This window comes from Heterocephalus glaber, unplaced genomic scaffold (genome assembly GCF_053883595.1).
Source record: "Heterocephalus glaber isolate CG9 unplaced genomic scaffold, H.glaber_assembly_v1.0 deba00001479, whole genome shotgun sequence".
Lineage (NCBI taxonomy): Eukaryota > Metazoa > Chordata > Mammalia > Rodentia > Bathyergidae > Heterocephalus > Heterocephalus glaber.
This window is the reverse complement of record NW_028258316.1, coordinates 8024799-8038877: the sequence shown is the minus strand read 5'-3', so window position 1 is coordinate 8038877 and position 14079 is coordinate 8024799. Positions and strand designations below refer to the sequence as shown.

At 46.9% G+C, this 14079-nt stretch overlaps 1 protein-coding gene across 8 annotated transcripts in view; it reads left to right on the top strand.

Moving 5' to 3' along the window:
* The window catches only part of Garnl3 (GTPase activating Rap/RanGAP domain like 3), a 151198-nt gene that overhangs the window by 127419 nt on the left and 9700 nt on the right, over nucleotides 1-14079 (top strand). For all 8 annotated transcript variants that reach the window (XM_004849334.4, XM_087182728.1, XM_004849333.4 and 5 more), the window contains 2 exons: nucleotides 805-963; nucleotides 6522-6588. In XM_004849334.4, the coding sequence (XP_004849391.1) occupies nucleotides 805-963; nucleotides 6522-6588 (226 nt within the window). The remainder of the gene's footprint in view (nucleotides 1-804; nucleotides 964-6521; nucleotides 6589-14079) is intronic.

The following is a 14079-nucleotide window of genomic DNA, read 5'->3' as shown; positions in this document are numbered from 1 at the left end:
GTGGAACTAAAACAAGTTAAAATCTTGCTTAATTAGGTGTCAGAATTCTTAAGACAGTACTTAGCAATCTTAATGAGTTATAAATGTTATAACTCATTTATATAATGTGAGCTCTGAAATCAAATTCCCCAAGTTCAAATCTTAGCTATAAGCTAGGCGTGGCACACACACATAATTGCTGCTACTCAGAAGACTAAGGCAGGCGGATTGTAAGTTCAACTCCAGCCTGGGCAACTTCATGAGACTCTTTCTCAAAATAAAAAATAGGGCTGGGGATGTCACTCAATCCTAGAGTACTTGCCTAGCAAGACAAGGCCCTGGGTTCTATCCCCAGTACCACAAAAAAAAAACAAAAAAAACTTGTCTCTACTAGTATAAAATTGTAACTATAAACAAGTTACTCAGCTCTGACATTCAGTTCTCTTGTCTGTACATAGAATAATAGCCAGACCTACTTCACCAAGTTGTTATAAGGATGTAAACAGAGCCTGGCACACATTAACTGTTCAATAAGGTCATCAGGAATTATTATTACTATTACTAAGTCACAGGACAGACTGTGAGGATTAAAGCCCAGGATATGGTTGAATCAGATTCATACATTTGTTTCCTGGCCTCCCCCATTTCCAGGAACAGAGGTGTGAGTGAGCAGAAAGCGAAATCTGGGAGACCCTGCCTCCTGCAGCACATAGTTTCTTGGGGCCTTGGGACCGTTGCCTCTTCTAGAAGGCAGGCGGTCAGTGGAGGTGCCAGGGCAGGGCTGCTGTGTCCTAACCATCACCTGCACCATCCTCCCGCACACAGGAGATCTGTCTGTCCGACTCTCCCGCCGTGATGACCTTAGTGGACGGCCCGACGGAAGAGAGTGACAACCTCATCTGTGTGGCTTACCGACACCAGTTTGACGTGGTGAATGAGAGCACAGGAGAGGCCTTCAGGCTGCACCATGTGGAGGCCAACAGGGTAAGCTGGCAGCTGTGGGGATGAGTGGGAACTGGAGAGGGCGGAGAGTTCTGTCTTCTAACTCCGGATGCCAGCATTTACATAATAATATGCCCATATGATGTAGTGCGTGATTTAGACTGAACCCCATGAAGTTGCCTCTTGTGTAGGTCAAAATGCTTCCATCTCATACAGTGGCACTGTTTAATTGCCCTGCTCAGCTCTTCAGAGCTCGACTTGCCTCTCCATGTTTCCAAATAAAAGACAGGAAGAGTCCAGAAGCAGACTAAAAGAGCTGAAAACTAGGGTGGCAGTGCATCCCAGGAGGCCTTTGGGGGAGAAGCTGGCTCTGTGACCCCACAGACTTAGCTTGGGGATTAGGTGACCAAGGCAGGTAGAGCTCCCATCCCCTTGGCGGCCCACTAGGAAAAGAAGATGGGGCAGAACCCTGTTAGGAGAAAGCGCAGCTCAGCACTGAGGGTCTACACCTACTGGCCTAAGTGCATGAAGAAGGATGTCTCTGGTTTGGGACAAAGTCTAAGGCCCCAAAAACTGCACTGAAGCCCCAAAGATGACTGACAGGTCTGAACATTCGAAATGGTGGGCAGTGATAAGCGCTCCCTGCCCTGAGGCCTGGGACCAGTGTCCCTGGAGAGCTTCTGACACATTGGCAAAGCCCAGAGCTCCCTGTTCCGGCCTGAGGCAGCAGGAGAAGGGCACCCCCAGGGAGCACACAGGTCCTCATGAATTTCCAAACTCACAGGCGCCCCCAGTCCTGGCAGCTGAATCAGAGACTGCAGACATCCTTCCAGTTGGTACATGCTCTGTCTAAATGCCCATTAAAATTGCTAGTTGCTATTTTAAGAAGATTTAATATCTAATTAGATCAAGACTTTAACAAAACAGAAAAATCAGAAATAGAAAAATCGAGATCCAATTGGAAGGCCTTCTAGTCTTCAGCTGTGATCCATCCAGAGGTGTCTCCCATTTCTCTTGTCTGTGTTGGTGCCCACCCTGTCTCCACTTGGAGTCACTTGAGGAGCTTTAAAAGCCACAGTGAACCAAGCATGGTGATGCACGCCTGTAATCCCAGCATTTTGGGAGACTGAGGCAGGACAGTCCCAAGTTAGAGCCCAGCCTGGGCAATTTAGAAACTTAGTGAAACCCTGTCTCAAAATAAAATTTTAAAATTTTTTAAAAGGGCTGGGGATTTAGGGCAGTGGTTCCGCCTCCTGCCTCACAAGTGCAAGGACTCAAGTTCAATCCCTGGTACCAAAAAAAAACCAAAAAAAAAAAACAACCAGAAAAGGGTCTAGAGGTATAGCTCAGTGAAAAGTAGGTTCAGTCCCCAGCACCACAAAAAGAAAAGAAAGCCATGATACATGTGTCCCCTCCCTAGAGACTTCACTGGTCTGGGAGGTGGCATGGGCACAGGATTCAAGGAGCCCAGGTGATTCTAATATTCAGCCACACCTGGGAGCCACTGGCGTGCTCAGTCTGGCTTCTCAGCCCTGGCTATCATCACCTGCAAAGATCAGTCTTCTGACCCCATGCCACCATTTGTAAAAGAATTTACTTGGGGACCAAGATTTTTTATGCCCTCCGCCAGGGTAATGCTAATGCAGAAACAGTAGAATGAGTCTACCTTCTTCCTAACTAAAGGCTTCAAGGACTATTCCTCTGCCCTAACTCCCTCCGCCCTCAGGGCCACAGGCCACAGCTCAGCTGCCTGGGCTTCTCAGCAGCCAGAAGAGGCCGATAGACCATCACCTACCAGGTCTGTGTCCCTGGCTGAGCCCTGACAACTATTTCCTAACACTTAGGAAAAGTCGTGTGTTTTCTCTAGTGAAAAAGTCTTCGTCATATTTCAGAGAAACTTTCTGCCATGTTCTGGTTTAGAACAAATCTCAAGGGACTAAAAATTGTGCCATTTAGTGATTATTCATCAGGGTAACTATAGAGAAAAATAAGTTTATTAGACTTCTTTCTTTCATATGACAGTTAATTAAATATCATGACAATTCATTAGAATGCTTCTGGATTTTTTCTCTTCTGGTTTTTGAAGGCCAAGGAGGAACTGGATTTAAAAATTTTCTTTGATGACCTCTGTGTTTTCATTGTTTTTCTAATAGCTATAGGGAACAACCCTAAAATGTTCTATCTTTTCTTCAGTGTGCCTTTTTAAAAACAAAGATAAAAGGCTAGTGTGGTGTTGCACAGCTGTAATCACAACCCTTGGGAAGCCAAATCAGGAGGATTGCTGCAAGTATGAGGCCAGCCTGAACTACAAAGATAGACCTTGTCTCAAAAAAAAGGCTTTTCCCTAAGAGAAAAATAAAATTTTTTTAAACATAGCTCTTCCCTGGGACCAGTATAGAGTGCACAGCTGTCCTGTGGTGGCAGAGCCTCTAGGGGGTGCTTGCCAGCCAGACACACGCACAAGCAGAAGCTGGAGCTGGCTGTGTAACTTGAGCTGAGCCCTGATGCATGGCAGAGATGAGCAGTGCGGTCTGTCGGTAGCTAAGAGGAGTCAGAGAAGGCCCTTCGGGAACAGGCCTGGGCTTCTCCAAGAGGTCCCTGCGCTCACCCCATGCAGGGAGCCAGTGCAGAGGGGGCTGACCTGGCCCATCATGAGGAGTCAGTGCCACTGTCAGCCGCTGCCCGGCCTCAGCACAACCCCACTGCCCACCAGACTGGACCCTCACCTCCATCTTCCCAGCCACTGTTGATTCCCAGTTCAGGCTCCGACCCACCCAGGTTCCAAGGCAGCGCAGCTTGAGAAGAGAGATCTAAGAAGTGCTAAAGCGCACTGCAGAAGTCAGCATCGAGGTTGTGGGGCCATAGGCCTATTGCACCCTCCTGCTCAGCCTGGCCTGATCTCCTCTGGAGGAAGCTGCAGCCCTTTAACTTGAGCTGGGGCTCCAGCATATTCCTTGGGCCCAGTTGCCCAGCTTGAGCATCCACCCAGGGCCCATGGCCCTCAGCTGGGGTTACCATGATGCCAGCTGTGGCTGCTCTCAGCGGGGCTGGGCCTGGTGGGCTTGGACTTCATTTCTGTCAAGTCTGGGTTTGGAGTTTTGACAACTGCCATGTGTTATTTTTATCATTTTTAAATGCCAAGAAAATGATATACTTATTTTTAATCAAATAAAATCTAAAAATCCAACATCACAGTCTACTCCAGACCTACATTAGGATCTCTAGGAGCAAGAAGCCAGATATGTAGGGGGTTTTTTGTTTGTTTTTTTTGTACCAGTGCCTTCGAGGCAAGCAGCGGAACCACTGAGCTAAATCCCTGGCCCATGTAGAGTTTATTTTTTGGTTTGTTTGAGGTGTTTTGGTTTTCGTTTTCTTTTCTGCAGTTCTGGGAATAGAACCTAGGTCCGTGCACATGCTAGGCAAACGCTCTACCACTGTGCTACACCCCTGGCCCCAGTTGTGCAGGTTTTTCAAGCTCCCTGGTAAATTGTGATGTCCTCACCTGCTCAGGAAACAGGGCTGTAGAAGCTGTCGCCTGTGGGCCCCGCTCCCAGGGAGGAGATAGATGTCTGTAACTAGCAGGACAGGGCTCTCACTCAGATACGCATTAGTAAGGGTTGAGCAAAGCAGCCTGGAGTGCCCAAGAGGATGCAGTCATGTCCTGGCTGTGGTCTCCTGTCCCTGAGTCCTGAGGTCTTCATCAGTCCTGGAACCCCTCCAGTACCTGGCAGAGGCCTGGTGTCCCTGTGCACTTCCTCCGCTCCCCGGAGCCCACCCACCCCAAACACACAGCTCTGCCACCCAGCGAGAGGGCTGCAGGGGCACTTGCCACAGCAACCAGCCTTCCCGTGGTTAAACAGTCATGGGCATCTGAGGGAGCTGTGGAGAGGGTGCTGTGGCTCTGGGGGCACCCCTGACACTTTGTGGGAGAGTTCTGCTAATGAAAGGAGAAGCTTTGGAGGGCAAGTGGTGTGAGAAATGTAAGCACCTTCCACAGAGGCTTGTTATGTGTCAGGCCCTGTGCTAAAATCTTTGCTTGTCTTATTGCATTCTCCTTCCAATCCAGCAAAACGTGATCCTTCTTCCTGCTTGACAGGTAGAAACCAGAAGCTTGGGCTGGGGATTTGGCTTAGTGGTTCTGCCGCTTGCCTTTCAAGCTCAAAGACCCAAGTGTGATCCCTGGTACCAAAAAATCACACGAAACCAGAAGCTTCAGCCATTTGCTGCCAACTGCAGGGGTGGCCAGTGCCATGGGCAGGCCTTGAACTTGGGTCTCTCTGGCTTGTGTGGACTCTTTCCTGCTTTCCAGGCCACCTCCTACTTTCTGAGCCGCTGATGCAGAATTGGTTACAGTTGAGGAACAAAAGCCTCAGAACTATGGGCAGAGCTCTGAGGACAATGTGTGCCTTAGGCAGATTTAGGGAATTTGGGCACAGAGTGAAATTTGAGGCTCTAAATATGGGTTGTTTTTTGTTTTGTTTTGTTTTGTTTTTCTCAGCGCTAGGGATTGAACACCCTGAAGCTTCACACTGAGCCACACCCAAGGCCTTTTTTATTTTTCTTTTGAGACAGGGTCTCACTAAGTCACTAAGTTGCCCAGGCTGAGCTTGAACTTGTGATCCTCCTGCCTCAGCTTCTGAGGGTGCTGGGATCACAGGTGTGTGCCAGCCACACCTGGATAAAAGTGGGTATTTTTCTAAATGAGAGAACAGCCAAGCAACAGAAGGATGATCTGAAGTGGGAGAGGGCAGAAGGGAGATGTCACACAGGAGGATTTGAGAATCACACTGGATGAGCCCTGGCCAGGGGCCGTCAGCTGGGGGAGGAGGTGTTGGTCACACTCTGAGAGGGCAGCTTCCAGGTGGGGTGGGAGGCCAGACTACGAGTTAGAATACAAGTGGGGCTGGAGTTTCAGAACTCAAAAAGGACCAAGGATGACACTGGGTTGAACACCGCCTTCTCTCTGTTCTCTGGCCCCAAACCATAGCTTGGCCCAAACTGTAGAACTAAGCCTTTTCTTTGCCTCATGTGGCCTCCTTGGAAGGGAAGGACAAAGGAAGACTAGAAGGCAGGACCTCATGGCCCACAGAGCCTGTGTGTTGGAGCAGCCTTACTGTGGCTCGGGGGCCCTGGGTCTGATCAGGGCTGTGGCACTTGGTGCTGAGGGCCTTGAGTGACGCCACCTCTCTGGGCCTCCCTTTGATCGCGCATAAACCGGGAACAGCACCATCCACTCTCCAGGCCCGGGGTGGGAGAGAGCGGTCCGCATGAAGACCTCTGTGAACTGGAGCTCTCCGCATAAACATGAGGCACTGGACCAAGCAAGCGTGGTGCGGGGCCCAGACTTCTCCAAGGGCAGGAAAGGATGGCAGGAAAGTCCCCCGGGAGAGAGGAAAGGGAGACTGTCCTTCCTTGCACACCTGCAGCGCACTGTGACTATGGCCCCAGGTGCCATTGAGGCTGCTGGGGAGGCAGAAATGACCCCACAGCACCCCAATTTCAGGGGGCCAAGGGCCGCTCCCAGACAGTCAAAGCTTGAGAATGTCTTTTCTGAGTGTCCTGGTCCCACTCGCCACTACCGCTGCCCATTGTCATTGCAGGTTAATTTCGTTGCAGCTATTGATGTGTACGAAGATGGGGAGGCCGGCCTGCTGCTGTGCTACAACTGTAAGTCAGGGACACGCGCTTGCCTTTGCTGACCAGTGGGAAGGACTCATCCTCCACCTCCCTCCTAGATGATTGCTGAGTTCATAATTGCGCTCCAGATACGTCAGAAGATACATCCCTAGCTGGCTGTCCCACTGCACCCCAGACCTCTCAGTGACAGGTGCCCAGGCTGCCACCTGCAGAGTTGTCCCCACAGTGTAGCAGTGATGACAGTGGTGTCCGGTTGGGGTCCCTCACTGTGTGCCATGTGCCATAGCCATTGTCTCATTTAATTCTCACTGTGGCTGCCTGCAGAGGGCCCTGCTGGCACCACCAGTGTAGAGATGAGGCCACCAAGGCCGGAGAGGTGAGCAGCCTTCTCAGGGTCATGCAGCTGCCAAGCAGCAGGGCCAGCATCGCACCTGGGGCCCTCTTGACTTCAGCACCCCAAATTTTAACCTTTCTTACTACAAGTTACCCCAAATGCATGCAACTGAAAGTGCTTCTGATCTCAGATTTCAGATCTTTTAAGATTTACACATACAGGGCTGGGGATGTAGCTCGGAGAAACTGTGCTTGCCTCCCAAGTGCAAGGTTCTGAGCTCTATCCCTGGTACCAAAAAAAAAGATTTAAAGGCCAGGCATTGTGGTGCACACCTGTAACCCTAGCACTTGGGAGGCTGAGGTGGGAGGATTATAGCAAATTTGAGGCCAGCCTGGCATACATAGTGAATTCAAGACCAGCCTGAACTACATAGTGAGACCCTGTCTCAAAAAAAAAAAAAAAAAAAAAGAAAAAGATTTATACATACATAGTGTCTTGGGGGTAGAACCCAAGTGTAAGCAAAACATTCATTTATGCCTCACATACACTTTATATGTCTAGTCCATTGGTGGCAAACCTATGGCACACGTGCCACAGCAGACTTTTTGTATCATTGAAAGCTCTAAAAGGTTCACCATCACTGGTCTAGTCCCAAAGTAATTTTCAGCAGTAGTTTTAGTACACCTGCATTTTGACTGTGACCCATCACTTGAGGACAGATGTAGAATTTTCCACTTGTCAGCTCAGAAAGTTTCAGATTTTTGGATCATTTTAGATTTCAGATTTTTTATATTAAGAATTCTCAGTCTGTATTCTACTTTTTCCATTTCTTAGGTATTTATGAAATCGGGTCAGCCTGGCCAATCCAGCGTCAGTTGAGTTAGTTTGGGTTAGGGCAGGGGTGGAGGGGGAGCAAAAGGTATCAGAATCTTTAAGGATTTTCAGCATCTCAGAAGCTAATGTTATATACATCAACAAATAAGATTTTTTTAAACTAAAAGAAGTAAGATAATTTCCTGGATAAGGCTACTCAGTCTAGCTGAAATATAAAACGTATTTTTTACCGTAGAATCATATTAGTTTAGAGAAGCTGAATATATCTCATGGATCAAGTATTTTGATAAATTAACTTATAATTTATAAATATGGGAAAACCAGTTATCAGCAGAGAAAATTATTTGTTAAACATTTTCAAAATTTGAGGTTTAGAGGGGATAAATTAGAAAGTAGTTCCAAGGAGGCAATAAGCCAGTCTTTGGGGATATTTTATCTGCAGGTTTTAGCCTGAGCCCTCTTCAAAACAATGATCTTTAAAAGTGTGTCTTTTGACTTTATTGAAAAATCTGTTTTTAAAAAACTAACAAAAGGGCTGGGGATTTGGCTCAGTGGTTTTGCCGCCTGCCTCGCAAGCTCAAGGACCCGAGTTCAATCCCCGGTACCAAAAAAAAAAAAAACTGACAAAAGAAACTAAAATTAAAACAAAAAATATATGAAACAAATTATTTTAGTTTTTAAAAAGAAAAAAATGTGAAAGAATGCTTTAAAAACATTTTAAAGCTGGCACGGTGATACACACTAGTAACCCCAGCACTGAAGAGGCTGAGGCTAGAGGATCACTGCAAGTTTGGGGCCGGCCTAAACTGTATAATGTGACCCTTTCTCAAAAACAAGCAAAGAAAAAAGAGCAGGTTTTAAAGCTGGGATTAATCCTCAAGTAAAGGAAGCACAGAAACCAGCAGGACTGGCGCCACCCCTGAGCTGCAGTGATTGGAAGCTTGCTGGCCGGAGCAGGTGGCCACTCTCGGCGTTCCTACCACTAGGTTGGGCGAAAGTCCAGGAGCCCTTCCTTGAGTCCCTTCCTCTTGCTTAAATCCATACCTACTGCAGGCTCTGGTTTCATTTCAGGGTGAGGCTGGGGTCCTGGACCCACTGCATCAGAAGGAAACCTTTGTGTCCTCCAGCCCAGAGCCAAGGCCTTGGCAGTCACTGCTTCTGGGGCCTCCTGGGTCTTCCCCAGATCTCGCCACTTCCTTCTGTTTCTTTGGTCAGGAGCTTGGCTTTCATTTCCCATCTTCCTTTCTCCTGGCAGGCTGCAGGTACCCAGTGTACAACCCCTGGAGAATGCTAATCTCTCCCTGCAGTTACCCAGCTCACTCCTGTAACTCAGCCCCACACACAGGGCACACTACATTTGCTTGTTTTGTTCCACATTCTTGTCTTGGTCATAGATGCTTGTGCAGTAAAGGCCCTTTTTGAGCCAAATATGGTGGCGCACACCTGTAATCTCAACTAGTTGGAAGGCTGAGGCAGGAGGATCATAAGTTTGACCTAGCCTGGGCAACTTAGTGATACCCTGTATCAAAATATAAAAATAATAAAAAGGACTGAGAATGTAAAGCACCCTGGGGTTTAATCCCCAGTACTGCAAAAAATAATAAAGGCCCTTCTTAACAAAGCCTCCTAGGCCTCCACCTCTTCCCCCTCCCCTGTCCCTTCCCCCCTTCTTCCTGCTGCTTCCTCTCTCCCCCTCTGTCTTTCCCTCTCTCTCTGTTTTGAGACAGGGTCTCACTGAGTTGCTCAGGCAGGCCTCAAATTTGCAATCCTCCTAGTTCAGCCTCCCAGAGTGCTGGGACTCCAGGTGTATACCACCATGCCCGGCTACAAAAACTCTTTTTTTTTTTTTGGTACTGGGGATCGAACTCAGGACTTCCCACTTGCAAGGCAGGCGGTGGAACCACTGAGCTAAATCCCCGGCCCTCAAAAACTCTTAATAGCAGCATGAATCCATTCCTGGGGTGGAACCCCATGACCTAATAACCTCCCAGCACACAGCACAGGAACTTGGGGGCACATTCAGACCACAGCAGGAAATAGCTGCACTCACCTGGTAAGAGGTGACCACGGGTCAGCCAGAGCAACAGCAGAGGAGGTCATGAGAAATGCTCAGAACCAAGGGCCAGTACTTGTTCCTAGGCAGATGAGGCGGCTCACACCTATGATCCCAGCTACTCGGGAGACTGAGGCTGGTAGATCATGAGTTGGAGCTAAGTCTGGGCAATTTAAGGGGAATCGATATCAAATTTTTTTTAAAAAAGAAAGGGCTGGCGATTTAGCTCAGTGGTTTTGCCACCTGCTGTGCAAGCGCAAAGACCAGAATTCAATCCCCGGTACCAAAAAAAAAAAAAAAGAAAGAAAGAAGGGGGCTGGGATGTAACTCAGCACTCCCTGTACCACAAAAAATAATAAAATATTCATTCACCAGATCCACAACCTCCTCTGGCTTCATTTTCTCAGGAGCAAGCACCAGCCTCCCACAGCAACAGTGTATTCTTTCTGCAACTCTCCTACTCCTTTAGAATTAAACTGTGTTAAATTTAGAGAGCCTGTTTAGCACATGCAAGGTCCTGGGTTTGATCTCTAGCAACAGAAAAAAAGAAAAATAAAGAAAAGGAACCCAGATAATTTGCTGATGCATCAGATGTGAGATTTGAGAAGAGAAAAAGGAAGACTGCAGTTTTGGCACGAAGAGTGAGCATATATCACTTCCGGAGCTGGGGAAGCTCCGAAAAGAGCGAGTCTGCAGACTCTGTGAGGAGCCCACATGGGAGGCCCGGTTGCAGCTCCTCCACTGGGAGTGATGAGCGCATAAAGGACATGTCAAGTTGCAAGACTCAGGCTGTCACCGATGGGGGCCAGAGAGACAGCGACAGTCAGGAGGCAGGTGTGAGCCAGCCTTTGGACCTGGCAACATGACAGTCATCCGGAAACTGATAAGAGGGGCCTCGGTGAGTCTTTGGAAGTCGTGAGGGCAAAAGGCAGCACATGGAAACGTAACCCCAACTGCCAGGGCAGCGAGAGATTGAACTCGAAGCCTGAAACCCTTTTACAGTTGACACTAATCCTTTCACGACTTAATCATGGTCCATGAGGTCCCATCTCCCAGCACTGCTGTGTTAGGGATTAAGTTTCCAATGTGCATTGGGTTTTTTTGAGGTGGGACATTCAAATCATAGCAGTCAATAAGCACATGCACAGCATTAGCAATGAGGGCCATGCCAGTTAACAGTACAATGCAATAGCACCACACAGCTACCAAGTAGTAAAATGAAAACAGTTGGCCATAGCTAGTGCTGATGAGGATGTTGGGAATCAGGCCTCTCACCAGCCCCTGGAGGGAATGTAAAATGGTAGGGTAACTGGAAAACAGTTGGGCAGTTCATCAAAATGTTAAACTTACTATTCCACTGCTAGGGATGTATGCAGAAGAAATGAAAGCCTGTCCCCACAAAGATTTGAACACAGATTGTCACAGCAGTGTTGTCTTGGCCTAAAATGGGAAATGACCCAGATGCCCAGTGTGGTGGCTTGTAGGTTACATCCAAACTTAAACTGTGGACCTGCATTCCTCTTTCCTTGCATAGGAGTTGAACTTGGTGATTCACATCTGTTGAGCAGAACATGATGGAAGGAGAGGTGTGAGACTCACAAGACACTGTGACGCATCACTGTCTGTGTCACTCACTCTGGGGGAAGTCAGCTGCCATGTCCTGAGGACACTCGGGCAGCCTGGTGCAGAGAGCCCCTAACACCTCTGCCAGTTCCCTCATGAGCCTGCTGTTTTGGAACCAGACCTGAACATAACCCAGTCTCACCTTCAGATGCCTGTGGCCCCCGATGACATCTTGACTCATGAAAGCCCTCGCACCAGAACCACCTAATGAAGCCACCTATAAATTCCTAACTCGCAAAAACTGTGAGATAATAAGGACTTGTCACTTGAGGCTGCTAAATGTTGGGATAACTTATTGCCCAGATAACATACATGGAGTCACAGCTGTGCATGAAAAGGAGTGAACTGTTGATATACACAATATCAACATGGCTGGATCCAAAATGAGGCCAAGAGAAGACAGAAAAATCTACAAAATGGAATCTAACTATAGTGTCAAAAAGCAGACCCCATTTGTCTTGGGACAGAGAACAGTTACAAAAGGGCACAAGGAAGCTTGGGTAACAGCAGTGTTTGTTAATGATCTTGATAGTGGCACTGGCTTTGTGGGCTCATACACATCTCAACGCTTACCAAAGTGTACACTTTAGATACGTACAATTTTATGTCAGTTATACCTCAATACAAAACAAAGTAAAACATTTTACGCATAATTCCACCTCATGGAGCCAAGATAATATTGAATGCGTTTCCTTCCTGCCTTCTTTGTTCATCTTCACATAGTTATGAGGGTGGTGTGTACCTGTGTGTATCGTCATAGGGGTGTGTGTGTGTGTGTGTGTGTGTGTGTGTGTGATTGTATTGCTGCTGCTGTTGCTTTTCTGGGTTTTTTTTTCCCACTATTTTTACCTGGATTGTTACAATGGAAGATCCTAGCTGGAGTTAACTAGTGCTTTCTGGTTTTCTAGAATATGACCTTGCACAGAGTTGGGCTTCCTTGGGCTTACCCCAGCTACCAACATCTCATTAGTTAATTATTTTAACAGTGTGACAGAAACTTTCTGTGCCTCACTGAGAATTTTAATATGCAGATTTTACACAGCAATGATCTGGTCTCTGAGACAGGCAGACGTGATGTCTAGACTGGAGAGAGCTGGCAAGATGGGATTTCAAACTGATAGAGCCAGGCAGCTCAGGGGGAATTATTTTAAGAAAGATCACCAGACTGATCAGCAAGATGACTGCTTGATTATCTATCTGCTCAGTCATCTTTGTAAAATCCTTTGGAAACTAAAAGGAAACAAGCAGATACTAGAAAAGACTTTTTGTTACATTCAAATACTGAAATGTCATACAGCAATGTAAACAATCATGTTCTGGAAGAAAACAGAAGTTATACAATATAATCAAAAAGCAAATGGGGCAGGGATTTAGCTTAGTGGTTTCACTGCCTGCTGCTCAAGTGGAAGGACCTGAGTTCGATCCCCGATACCAAAAAAAACACCAAAAGCAAATGACTTTTTAAAGTCTAATTGTGGAGGCCTGGGATTTAGCTCAGTGGTTCTGCTGCCTGCCTCACAAGCACAAGGACCTGAATTCAATCCCCGGTACCAAAAAAAAAAAAAAAAGAAGCAAGGAAATTAAAGTTCAATTGTATTTCTGCTTAAAACGTTTCTTTTTGTTTTTTCTTCGTTTTTAAATTTTTTTGTTGTTTTTTTGGTACTGGGGATCAAACTCGGGTCCTTGATTTTTTCTTCATTTTTAATAAAAATATTGAAGAGGAAATACCAAAACGTCATCAGTACTCTCCCTGGGAGGCAGAGCCATAGATGATTTTATTTTCCTTCTTTGTTTTTGTTTCTCATATTTTCTACAACAAAGCACAGGAAAAAGTAATAAAGCCCACAAATGTGCTAGGCATCAATACAAAATAAGTATTTAATAGCAAATAACATTCAGAATAAAACAAATTTTATGATTTACATGTAAGAGCAATTCCACTGCCAAGTATGTGCACAAGAAAAGTGAAACCAGGTGTGATGTATATGCCTGTAGTCCTAGCATCGGGGAGGCTGAAGCAGGAGGATTGCTGCATGTTCCAGGCCAGCCTGGGCTACACAGTGAGAGCCCATCTCAAAAAACCAAAAAAAAAAAAAAAAGAAGAAGAAGAAGAAGCAGTGAAACATATGTGCACACAGACTTGCACAAAGTGTCTTAGCACCTTTGTTCCTGACAAACAGAAACACCCAGATGCCCATCTGCTGGTGAATATGTACAGAAACTGGGGTCTGTGCCTATGACGGATTTCCGGTTTTGTTGTCTAGACTGGGGAGAGCTGGGCAAGATGGTACTTTAAATTGACAGAGCCAGGCAGCACAGTACTGGGGACAGAACCCAGGGCCTTTCACTAAGCCACATCCCCTGCTTTTTTTTTTTTTTTTTTGGTACCAGGGATCGAACTTGGGTCCTTGCGCTTGCGAGGCAAGTGGCAGAACCACTGAGCTAAATCCCTGCCCCCCCCCTTTTTTTGAGACAGGGTCTTACAGAGTTGCCCTGACTGGGCTCAAACTTGTGATCCTCCTGCCTCAGCCTCCCAGAGTCCTAGGATCACCATATGATGGATTATTATTCAGCCATAAAAAGGAATGAACCACAGTTGGACAAGCCTCAAAACACTGCTCAGTGCAAGCAGATTCACAAGGCCACACACTGTATGGTGCCATTTCTATCATCTGGC